At 40.8% G+C, this 12,723-nt stretch overlaps 1 protein-coding gene across 1 annotated transcript in view; it reads right to left on the bottom strand.

Moving 5' to 3' along the window:
* KIRREL3 (kirre like nephrin family adhesion molecule 3) overlaps positions 1-11,807 on the bottom strand; it is a 67,511-nt gene extending 55,704 nt beyond the window's left edge. The window contains exons 1-2 of the mRNA XM_074302223.1: positions 11,795-11,807; positions 10,950-11,107 (exon numbers count right to left, since the gene is read on the bottom strand). Coding sequence (XP_074158324.1) covers positions 10,950-11,107; positions 11,795-11,807 — 171 coding nt within the window. The remainder of the gene's footprint in view (positions 1-10,949; positions 11,108-11,794) is intronic.
* Positions 11,808-12,723: the final 916 nt, after the last annotated feature.

Here is a 12,723-nt window from a genome sequence, read left to right as displayed (position 1 = left end):
TATCAATATTAAACATATATGCACCAAGTGGTGCAGCATCTAAATTCTTAAAAGAGAAATTAAGAGAGCTGCAAGAGGAAATAGATAGCAAAACTATAATAGTGGGAGATCTCAACCTTGCACTCTCAGAATTAGATAAATCAAACCACAAAATAAATAAGAAAGAAGTCAAAGAGGTAAATAGAATACTAGAAAAGTTTGATATGATAGATCTTTGGCGAAAGCTAAATGGAGACAGAAAGGAGTATACTTTCTTCTCAGCAGTTCATGGAACCCATACAAAAATTGATCATATACTAGGGCATAAAACCCTCAAAATCAAATGCAGTAAGGCAGAAATAGTAAATGTATCCTTTTCAGACCATAATGCAATCAAAATTACATTTAGTAAAAAGTCAGGGGAAAATAGACCAAAAAATAATTGGAAACTAAATAATCTTATACTAAAGAATGACTGGGTAAAACAGCAAATCATAGACATAATTAATAACTTCACCCAAGAAAATGACAATAATTAGACATCATATCAAAATGTGTGGGATACAGCCAAAGCAGTAATAAGGGGAAGTTTTGTATCTCTACAGGCCTACTTGCATAAAATAAAGAAAGGGCCAACGAATTGGGCTTACAACTAAAATTGCTAGAAAAGGAACAAATTAAACCCCCCCCCCCCCACAAAACTTGAAATTCAAAAAATAAAAGGTGAGATTAATACAATTGAAAGTAAAAAAACTATTGAATTAATTAATAAAACTAAGAGTTGGTTCTATGAAAAAAACAACAAAATAGACAAACCCTTAGTAAACCTGATTAAAAAAAGGAAGGAGAAAAAGCAAATTGTTAGTCTTGAAAATGAAAAGGGTGAACTCACCACTAATGAAGAGGAAATTAGAACAATAGTTAGGAGCTACTTTGCTCAACTTTATGCCGATAAATTCGATAACTTAAATGAAATGGAAGAATACCTTCAAAAATATAGCTTGCCCAGATTAACAGAGGAAGAAGTAAGTAGTCTAAATAGTCCCATCTCAGAAAAAGAAATAGACCAAACTATTAACCAACTTCCTAAGAAAAAGTCCCCAGGACCAGATGGATTTACATGTGAATTCTACCAAACATTTAAAGAACAACTAACTCCAATGCTATGTAAACTATTTGAAAAAATAGGGATTGAAGGAGTCCTACCAAATTCCTTTTATGACACAGACATGGTACTGATACCTAAACCAGGTAGATCGAAAACTGAGAAAGAAAACTATAGACCAATTTCCTTAGTGAATATTGATGCTAAAATCTTAAATAAGATATTAGCAAATAGACTTCAGAAAATCATCCCCAGGATAATACACTATGACCAAGTGGGATTTATACCAGGAATGCAGGGCTGGTTTAATATTAGGAAAACTATTAGTATAATTGACCATATTAATAATCAAATTAATAAAAACCATATGATCATCTCAATAGATGCAGAAAAAGCATTTGATAAAATCCAACATCCATTCCTACTAAAAACGCTTGAGAGTATAGGAATAAATGGACTATTCCTTAAAATAAGGAGCATATATTTAAAACCTTCAGTAAACATCATATGTAATGGCAATAAACTAGAACCTTTCCCTATAAGATCAGGAGTGAAACAAGGTTGCCCACTATCACCATTACTTTTCAATATAGTACTAGAAACGCTAGCCTCGGCAATAAGAGCTGAGAAAGAGATTCAAGGAATTAGAGTAGGAAATGAGGAAATCAAATTATCACTTTTCGCAGATGACATGATGGTATACTTAGAGAACCCCAAAGACTCTGCTAAAAAGCTATTAGAAACAATTCAGAATTTTAGCAAAGTTGCAGGATACAAAATAAATCCACATAAATCCTCAGCATTTTTATACATAACTAACACAACCCAACAGCAAGAGATACAAAGAGAAATTCTATTCAAAATAATGGTCGATAGTATAAAATATTTGGGAATATATCTACCAAAGGAGAGTCAGGAATTATATGAGCAAAATTACAAAACACTTGCCACAAAAATAAAGTCAGATTTAAATAATTGGAAAGACATTCAGTGCTCCTGGATAGGAAGAGCAAATATAATTAAGATGACAATACTCCCTAAACTAATCTATTTATTTAGTGCTATACCAATCAGACTTCCAAGAAACTATTTCAATAACCTAGAAAAAATAACAACAGAATTCATATGGAACAACAAAAGGTTGAGAATTTCAAGGGAAGTAATGAAAAAAAAATTAAGTGAAGGTGGTCTAGCTGTGCCTGATCTAGAACTGTGTTATAAAGCAACAGTCGCCAAAACCATTTGGTATTGGCTAAGAAATAGACTAGTTGATCAGTGGCATAGGTTAGGTTCACAGGACAAGATAGTGAATAAAAATAGCAATCTAGTGTTTGACAAACCCAAAGATCCCAAATTTTGGGATAAGAATTCATTATTTGACAAAAACTGCTGGGAAAACTGGAAATTAGTATGGCAGAAACTCGGCATGGACCCTCATTTAACACCACATACTAAGATTAGATCAAAATGGGTCCAAGATTTAGGCATAAAGAACGAAATCATAAATAAATTGGAGGAACATGGGATGGTTTACCTCTCGGACTTGTGGAGGAGGAAGGAGTTTGTGTCCAAGGGAGAACTAGAGACCATTATTGATCACAAAATAGAAAATTTTGATTACACCAAATTAAAAAGTTTCTGCACAAACAAAACTAATGCAAACAAGATTAGAAGGGAAGTAACAAATTGGGAAAACATTTTTACAGTTAAAGGTTCTGATAAAGGCCTCATCTCCAAAATATACAGAGAATTTACTTTAATTTATAAGAAATCAAGCCATTCTCCAATTGATAAATGGTCAAAGGATATGAACAGATAATTTTCAGATGATGAAATTAAAACTATTTCCACTCATATGAAAGAGTGTTCCAAATCACTACTGATCAGAGAAATGCAAATTAAGACAACTCTGAGATATCATTACACACCTGTCAGATTGGCTAAGATGACAGGAACAAATAACGATGAATGTTGGAGGGGCTGTGGGAAAACTGGGACACTGATGCATTGTTGGTGGAGTTGTGAAAGAATCCAACCATTCTGGAGAGCAATCTGGAATTATGCCCAAAAAGTTATCAAAATGTGCATATCCTTTGACTCAGCCATACTACTCCTGGGCTTATATCCCAAGGAAATACTAAAGAAGGAAAAGGGTCCTGTATGTGCCAAAATGTTTGTGGCAGCCCTTTTCATAGTGGCTAGAAGCTGGAAGATGAATGGATGTCCATCAATTGGAGAATGGTTGGGTAAATTATGGTATATGAATGTTATGGAATATTATTGTTCTGTAAGAAATGACCAACAGGAGAAACACAGAGAGGCTTGGAGTGACTTACACCAACTGATGCTGAGTGAAACGAGCAGAACCAGAAGATCATTATACACTTCAACAATGATACTGTACGAGGATGTATTCTGATGGAAGTGGATATCTTCAACATAGAGAAGATCTAATCCAATTCCATTTGATCAGTGATGGACAGAATCAGCTACATCCAGAAAAGGAACACTGGGAAATGAGTGTAAATTGCTATTTTTACCTTCTGAATCTAATTCTTCCTGTGCAACAAGAAATTCGGTTCTACGCACATATATTGTATCTAGAATATATTGTACTATATTTCACATGTATAAGACTGCCTGCCATCTGGGGGAGGGGGTTGGGGGAGGAAGGGAAAAAATCTGAACAGAAGTAAGTGCAAGGGATAATGTTGTAAAAAATTACCCGTGCATATGTACTGTCAAAAAAAAAGTTATAATTATAAAATAAAATAAAAAATTAAATAAAAAAAAAACCTAAAAAAAATGGACACATAAGAAGAGGAAGTGTATACATGCATCCAAATAGTTACAGAACATGAGAGCTCAAAGACATTTCAGACATCATTGACTCCATTTACAATCCTAGAGAGATGAGCTGATTTATTCTAAATCTCAGCCATATATGTATATACATACATGTATTTAATTTCATTCCATAAATTATATTTTATTAAGTGTCCCTAGGCTAAGAACTAGAGCTAGAGAGGCACAATAAGGTTGTTTTTGCCTATGAGGGGTGTGTGTGTGTGTGTGTGTGTGTGTGTGTGTGTGTGTGTGTGAGAATGTGTGAAATTTAGACAAGATTAGGCAATTGGATGTTTTCCTTGAAATCTGTAGGGTAATCTCTACCATGAAACCTCTGATGACCAGAGCTCACATCAATCTCTTCCTATTAAAATTCCCTAGCACTCTTAATCTATATATGCCATCTTTTATCAAATGAAATATTGTGTGTAAACCTTAAAATGTTTGACAAAACCAGTTACTATTCTTATCATATTAAAAAAAACCCTACCAATGGTTTCATGTACATCAGTTTAGCTTGCTCAGCTAGACTGAAAGCTCCTTTAGGATAGGGATCAGGTAATAAATTCTTCCTTTCTGCTCCCTATGATGTTCCTAGAGATAGTTAGGACTGGCTGAGCTAGAGGGACTAAGCAAAACCTAAGTAACATCACCAGGGCCTTGGCCACAGCTATTGGATTTACTCTCCTTAAAGGCCTCTGCACCTCTGATGCTTTTGAGACCAAGCAGCCCCTTTAGGGCCACAGAGTTATGAGGTCTAACCGACCAGGAGTATGAGTAAGCAAGGCTAAAACTGTAGCTTCCAGTCTCACTGGGGATTCCATCCCTTGGGATTCCCCACAGGTTACTAGGCAAGAAGCTAGTTTGGCAATCTTTCCCAAATCTCTTTTTACCCTAGTGTGGCAGTCATTGGGGGAGTTTGCTTCTTCGGGTCCACAGCTGGGGCTGGGTGGGGGGCATGGGAGCAGAAGGAGAGTGCACAGCTGAGAGATCTGTGGTGATTGGAATTCGTTCCTAATTCCTGAGCCCTAATTAATTTCATAGGAGTCAGTGATGGTAGGGAGAGGACCACCTTTCATAGCTTCTAATTAGCATGGGTCCTGAGAGCCCTGTGGGCCAAGGTGTTGGTAGAGGGAGGAGAGAAGTGGGTTTATTTGAGCATCATCTGGTGTATACCATGCCAGCAATGGGGACTTCTAGGGCTGGAGAGGCAAGGTCTGAGATGACCAACCTCTGTGGACTGTTCCAGAGGGTTACTTTACTGGGTGTATTTGCCCAGTAGTATGGGGTCTGTGATAACTACAACCTTATCTGTACCTTAAAAAACACACACATACACCAAACCTGTGATTTTGCTTGTGTATCACACTCCCAATGAGGAAACTGTCTACCAACACCTGCTCTGCAATTTATAGAAGTTTCAGAGAGCCGTCTGGGGCTCCAAGAGGGTGAATGACTTATTCAGTGTCCCACAGCCATAAGATGCCAGAGGCAAGTTTCCCCAACTTCAAGACTAGCTCTTTATCCATTAGACAGCACCACTTGATCATCTGTGTTATTTGTACTAAATGTGTACAAAGCATTCGGTCAACCTTAAAGCAACACACGGATATCCGCTATGATCCTTGTTTCATTGTTTTGCTAATGATTTCACTTGTGTTAGTTCTGTCTCCTCAGCTGAAGTATAATGGCACTGCAGTCTTACTTGCACAGCCACTTACTGTGTGGTGCAGCTCAGGCGCATCCGATGCTCCATGACCTCATCTGGGGTTTTCTTGGCCAAGATACTGGCGTGGTTTGCCATTTCCTTCTCTACCTCATTTTGACAGATGAGCAAACGGAGGCAAAAAAGCATGAAGTGACTTGCCCAGAGTCACATACGTAATAAGTAACTGAGGCTGAGTAAGTATCTGAGGCCCAGTGTTCTATGCGCTGTTACTTATTGCCTATGTGATATTGGGCCAAATATTTTACTTTTTTAGGTCTTAGTTTCTTCATCTGTAAAATGGGACTGGAGGTTGCATTACATAAGCTCAGAGCTCCTTTCCAGCCCTAAGCCTCTGATGGTATATAATGGATTGGAAAAGCCTATGCTTGTGAGCAGAAGCTCCAGTTTTTGACCAAAGCTTGAGCTGGGCTTGGGGTATGGGGAGAGTCTGGCCCTGAGGAGGTGATCCAATTGGACCTCGGATTATAGCTTGGTCACAATCCAAACCGAAGGTGCTTCAGCATATATTCTCTTCTCTTTGCTCTTGCTTCAGTATCTCTGCTCAGTAAGCATTTCTTCCTCCTCCTTCTAAGGAGATCAAACCCTCTTCTATCACCTCTCCTCCCACTCTCTTATCTATTTATTTGTTGGCATTTCAGATGATAATGCCACTGCCAACTTCAAGGCCCAGAAGGCCAGATCAGACCACATGGGACGGAAGGGCAGGCTCCTTCTCAGACAGCCTGACCATGCTGGCTGTCTGGAGGAAGGGGGCAAAGAAAGGAAAGGCAACACAAAGAACTTGGAGCGCTGTCTTTGATGTTCTTCTGTGTAATCACCCACTTCAGAGGCACAAGAGGGAAAAACCAACGAATCCAAAGTTGCATGGCCAGATTAATCCAGGACCGGGAAAGAGAAATGTGGAGTTTCTCCTCCTTTCTCTGAATTCTATTTCATTTTAATGTGTCAGTTACATGTCGCCTCATCACAGATCATCCTGAGACATCTCTTGTCACGACTGATTTTGTCAGTTAACTTTTTATGTCTCCTTGTCGACGTAATTCAATTCAATTTATCAGACTCTCGGAGTATCATGTATTATGTGCCAGGCACTGTGTAAATTATGGAGAATATAAAGTCAAAAACGAAACGGCCCCTATTCTCGAGAAGATCACGTGCTATTGGGAAGAGACAATTTGTACATCCATGATTTAATACAAAATTTGTACAAAGTATTTTCAGGTTGAGGGAGGCCGCTAACAATTGGGGAAATTTAGAAAGATTTCTTTTAAGAGGTAGCAAGTACTTCAGATGAGCATTGAAAGGAAGATTTCAAGATGGAGAGATGAGGAAGGTGAATGCTGGAAAATGATGGAGGTGGGGAAGGCAGGACACAGTAAAAGCTTGGGGATGGGAAATGTCAGGTATGGGGAAAAGTATATGGGTCTGGGACATAGAGGTAACAAAGAAGAGAAATATAAAATCAGTCTGGAAAGGGAAATTCAACTCAGATTGTGCAGGATTTTTAGTGCCAGATAAAAGGATTGATATCTGATCGAGCTTCTTGAGCAGGAAAGTGAATGACTTGGTCAGATCTGTGTTTTGGATATACCAATCTGGCAGCTGTGTGGGAGGAGGAATAGAGGACGGGTGATATGTCATATTTTTTGGAATATTCCATGGCATCCAGTGGGGAGCTGGATGTAGTGGACGTACTTAGTTGTTGTTATTTCTGATTCTTTGTGATGCCATTTTGGGCGTTTTCCTGGCAGAGATACTGGAGTGGTTTGCCATTTCCTTCTTGCTCGTTTTACAGATGAGGAAACTGAGGCAAATAGGGTTAAGCAACTTGCCACATAGTTCCATAGCTTGTAAATGTCTGAAGCTGGATTTGAATTCTTGCTGACTCCAGACTCAGCACTCTTATCCACTGCACCATGTGGCTACTCATGTACAGCTTAGTCAATGCTTACTGATTGAGTTGAGTACAAGCTTTATCCGGAAAGCCTCTTTTGGTAAAAGAATTCTAGCTCTGTACACTTGACAGGATTTTTTGTCTCTTCTAGCTGAATGGACTTTTATTGCAGTACACCTTTAAAGCAAGGGAGAGGAAAATGATTGCTTTCAAATGTCGTTCTTCCAGTTTTATCCACTAGGGAAAGGGTAGCTTCCATTGCTTTAGTGTCTAGCTTGGTGTTTATAAGTATTTATTGGATTCTATTCTTTGCCTTTTCTGCAGAAAGTTTGAATGCCAAACATAAATTTGTCTAAAAAACTATTTTATGGAGAACTCACACATGGTAAGCACTCACAAGGTAGTCAGAAAAAGCAATACAAGGACACTCTCAAGGTCTCTCTTAAGAACTTTAGAAATGGTTCTGTGACATGGGAGACACTGGCACAGGACTGCCCAGCATGGCATGCTCTCCTCAGAGAAGGTGCTGTATACTCTGAGCAAAGCAGAATTGAAGTAGCTCAGAAGAAATGCAAGATGTGCAAAATTAGAGAATCCACCCCAATGTTCACATGGACTATTTGTGCCCAATTCTGGTAGGGCATTCTGGGCTTGTTTTGGTCTGATCAGTCACAGTCAGATCACTGTAACTTTACTCTAACATGGTCATGTCATTTTGCTTTTTTTTTTTTTTTTAACCATAACCACCTAGGGGCAGCTAGGTGGCACAGTGGGCAGAATACCAGGCCTAGAGTCAGGAAGACTCATTTTCCTGGGTTCAAATCTGGCTTTAGACACTTACTAGCTATGTGATTCTGGTCAAGTTACTTAACTCTATTTGCTTCAGTTTCCTCATCTGTAAAATGAGCTAGAGAAGAACACCGTGAGTTCTTCCAGTATCTTTGCCAAGAAAACCCCAAATAGAATTGTGAAGAATCAGATTCAACTGAAAACTACCGAACAAAAACAACAAATCTTTTACCTGGATGTCTGGAAGGCTTAATTCATGGTCAAGAGGAGCCTAGGGTATGCTGGTAAATGTTTAACAACTGACTCTCTGAAATAGAAAAGTGTATGCATGATATATTCAGTTTAATCTGCATTATTCACATTTACTCCCTCTCTTTCTAAATAAACTACAAAAGAATAAGTCAAGCATGGATTCTTAGTGTTGCCAATTTCTAAGGCGTAAATGCTTATACTGAAAATTTAACAGTAAAGTTGGTTGGAGCTGACTTCAGCACACTTGTGAGGGGGAGAATATAAGTGACAATCATCTAGGAATTTCTGTGTTTGAGAGAGAGCCTAGCATAGAAGACTTGGACTCAGGGACTCTGTGTGTGTGTGTGTGTGTGTGTGTGTGTGTGTGTGTGTGTGTGTATGTGTGTGTGTGTAACTACCCTCAGTGTCTGAAACATAGGAGATGCTTAAGAAATGCTTATTGACTGACTGGCTCCCTTTCGTGCTCAGATTTTATTTTAGACATAATTTTGGAGTAAAGGTACTATAAGGTGATAACAAAGATGATTATATTAAACACAAAATAAACCTCATGAGATATAATCCTTTCACATCACATTTCTCAACTCCTTAGTTTCTTCCTTTTCTTTAGCAACAGTTAGAAAGAACAGTCTATTTAAGGTTTGGAGACCCAGGCTCCAATCTTGATGCTCGGATGAGCTAGCAGTATGACTGCAGGTAAGCAATTTAACCTCTCTTAGGTTAATCATCTGGAAAATACACCATCACAATAATAGTTAGCGCTTACATAGCCCCTAAAGGTTTCCAAACCCCTTTACAATATATTACCCCATTGGCTCCTCACAACAATCCTATAATGTAAATGCTATTATTGTACTTATTTTACAGGTAGGTTGAAAGAGATTAGGTGACTTGTCCACAGTCATACAGCTTGTAAGTGACGGAGGTAGGATCAGAAACTCAAGTGTATCTGGTTTCATGTCCAGCCATCTCACTGCCTAAATTAATAGCATCTGGTCCCTCTTTATCCATCATTTTGAGAAAAATATTGCCTTGAAAAATATAAAGTGCTTGAATAGCTCGAGGGAGGGATCACGGCCACTATCATTAATATCATTATTAATTTAGCTCTTTGGGGAGACCTCCTGGTGGGCTCCTCCCCTTCTCAGAGAAGCTCCTCTCCCTTCCCCACTTTTGGCTGCTCCCAGGACTACTCTTCATCACTTACAGAAAACAGATGTGACATTTTGGTAAGAGTCACTGCTGGGTGCTTTAGCAGAGACAAGAGGCAGCAGTGTTGGAATGTAAATCTTGAAACGGGGGAGGGGAAAAGAAAGGACAAGTAACTGGATGGAAGATTAAAAGTTTCTTTATGATCTTGTCTCCCCAACAAAACTGTGAGCCCCCAGAAAACAGGAGTTTGAGCTTCATCCAGCATTCCTTTCAGAGCTTTAGGCTTCCTCGCAGTCTGTATTCCCCATGTGTCTTTGGCAGAGAGGAGGCAATCAGTAAATATTTGCAGAGTTGAACTTGATATCCCAATTTCAGGCTTTGGAATGAGGGACAGGAGGTCGGGTGAGTTTTTGGCAGCTGTCCTTAGCCCTTTCTGCCCTCTGCTGCATCCCGTTGAGTTCTATCTTTTCTTTTCTGGGGCTATAGCCCAGCTGTTGCTTAGGGCTTAGGAAGGGAACGGGACCTGACAAGTCTGGGAAGAATGTCTGCTTCCTTCCCCTCTGCCCTCATCTGATTGGAATATTCTCATTGTCATATTTTCATGTTTAATGATACAGCTGGGTGGTTCCCAAATGGAAAGACAAGCTGGAGGATTTATCTCCTAATAAGCTGGTTCTCAGAGCCTTGGGCTTGGGACTATGCTGGAGGGAAAATGTTTATCACCCATCCTCCGGTGCGTGGGTGGGGGTGAAGAGAGCCTGGAGCAGGCCTGGTGTGGCAATTTTTGAATGCAGGGCAATCCTGGAGCTTAAAAAAGGATGAATTGCTTTGACTTTGAGAGTTCAGCTTCTTGGAATAGGAATGGGAGCGGCCAATAAGACCTAAAATCCACCACTGATGAAAAGTATGTCGGGCTGAGGGAGTCGGTGTTAGAGAGTGAGAAGGGTACCTGAGTTTGAGGTATCTCTGCTCTCTACTGCTGCCCGCGTGATCACCAGAGATCCCGTCCCTTCTGGATCTCAGATTCCTGACCTATAAAATTAGGAGGTGGAGAAGGTGATCTCTGAGGTCCAGATTTAGCTCTATGCTTGTATTGTCATTTCTGAGGTCCTTCCCGCCTTTATCGTTCTGGGATCTTGTGGACTGAGAGAAAAGTCCATGTCTGCTACCCTCCCCCAACCTTCTTCCATGCAATGTCTCACCTTGGAGTAGGTGGCCCCATTCATAACCTCTCCTTTTCTCATCCAGATAATAGAGGCAGCGGGCTTCGCATTGTCAGCATGGCAGGTGAGGTTGAGGGGGTCTCCCGCACGAAGGCTGATCACTGGTCCTCCCAGGATGACTGGATCATCAGGAGGCACTGAGGAAGAGAACCATTATAGATGTCAGTTTAAAAGCCAAGAAGTGGCATTTTCCTTGGGCTTCATGGTTTCTTTCTCTGTAGGAGGAAAAGCAGTGGTGGGTTTCTACAACATCACTCTGTTGGGCTACTTTAGGAGGTATGTCCCCAATACCTAACACAGGGCCTAAGCTGTAACTTGTTAATCGACTTGGATGGGGGGGGGGTGTTTGGCCAAGGAGTATGCTCTCTGGTGGATCAGATTTGTCAGAATAGGCTAAGTAAAGCCTCACAGTAATTGAATTGAAATATAAAAATTAAATTTATTTAAAATGATGAAGCTTTTTGTATTTTCATGTGCATTGGGAGTAGGGATGTTTCCATTCCTTTTATCTGTACACAAAGAGCCCAGAACAATGCCTGGCACATAGAAGGTGCTTAATAAATCATGTTAACTGATTGATCTCCATTTTGGAGATGAGGAAGCAGATGCTCAGCAAGGGCAAAATTTACAAATGGTGCAAATTCTCCCGTACTGCCTCCTCCCTTCCTTCATGCTCTTACTGCCTTGCTTCTTCCCCTGGAGTCAGAGGGTAGTCTGTTTTGGAGGCCTAGGAAGTAGCCAGCAGCCTTTGATCCCTGGAGTACATTAGAATGACAAGACAGTAGCACTGGCTTAACATAAAGGGGGCTCCCTCTCCTGGTTACCATAGGTTACCATGGGGATAGGAGTTGATAGCTCTTCACTAGACAAGCTGCTATTCCTCCCTCCCTTCCTTCCTCCCTTCCTTCCTTCCTCCCTTCCTTCCTTCCTTCCTTCCTTCCTTCCTTCCTTCCTTCCTTCCTTCCTTCCTTCCTTCCCTCCCTCCTTCCTTCCTTCCCTCCCTCCCTCCCTCCTTCCCTCCCTCCTTCCCTCCCTCCTTCCCTCCCTCCTTCCCTCCTTCCTTCCTTCTTTCCTTCCCTCCCTCCTTCCCTCCCTCCTTCCCTCCCTCCTTCCCTCCTTCCTTCCTTCCTTCCTTCCTTCCTTCCTTCCTTCCTTCCTTCCTTCCTTCCTTCCCTCCCTCCTTCCTTCCCTCCCTCCTTCCTTCCTTCCTTCCTTCCTTCCTTCCTTCCTTCCTTCCTTCCTTCCTTCCTTCCTTCCCTCCCTCCTTCCCTCCCTCCTTCCCTCCCTCCTTCCCTCCCTCCTTCCTTCCTTCCTTCCTTCCTTCCTTCCTTCCTTCCTTCCTTCCTTCCTTCCTTCCTTCCTTCCTTCCTTCCTTCCTTCCTTCCTTCCTTCCTTCCTTCCTTCCTTCCTTCCTTCCTTCCTTCCTTCCTTCCTTCCTTCCTTCCTTCCTTCCTTCCTTCCTTCCTTCTTTCCTTCCTTCCTTCCTTCCTTCCTTCCTTCCTTCCTTCTTCTGTCAATAATTGCTCTGTCCCAGAGCCCACTGGACACTGAGAGGTAGTATAAAACAATGGAAAGACCACTGGCTCTGAAATCAGGAGAATGGACTTTGAATACTGTCTCTGCCACTTTCTCCCTGTGTGATCTTGGACAAATCTCTAATTCTAGTTTTCTCGATTGAAAACTGCCAAGGTTCCAGTAGATGTCCTCTGGGGGTCCACTTGGGCTATTATTCTTAAACAGAAGTCCCTCCCCC

Source organism: Sminthopsis crassicaudata, chromosome 3 (assembly GCF_048593235.1).
Source record: "Sminthopsis crassicaudata isolate SCR6 chromosome 3, ASM4859323v1, whole genome shotgun sequence".
Classification (NCBI taxonomy): domain Eukaryota; kingdom Metazoa; phylum Chordata; class Mammalia; order Dasyuromorphia; family Dasyuridae; genus Sminthopsis; species Sminthopsis crassicaudata.
Note: the sequence above shows the minus strand (reverse complement) of the source record. Positions and strands in the feature narration are given on the sequence as shown.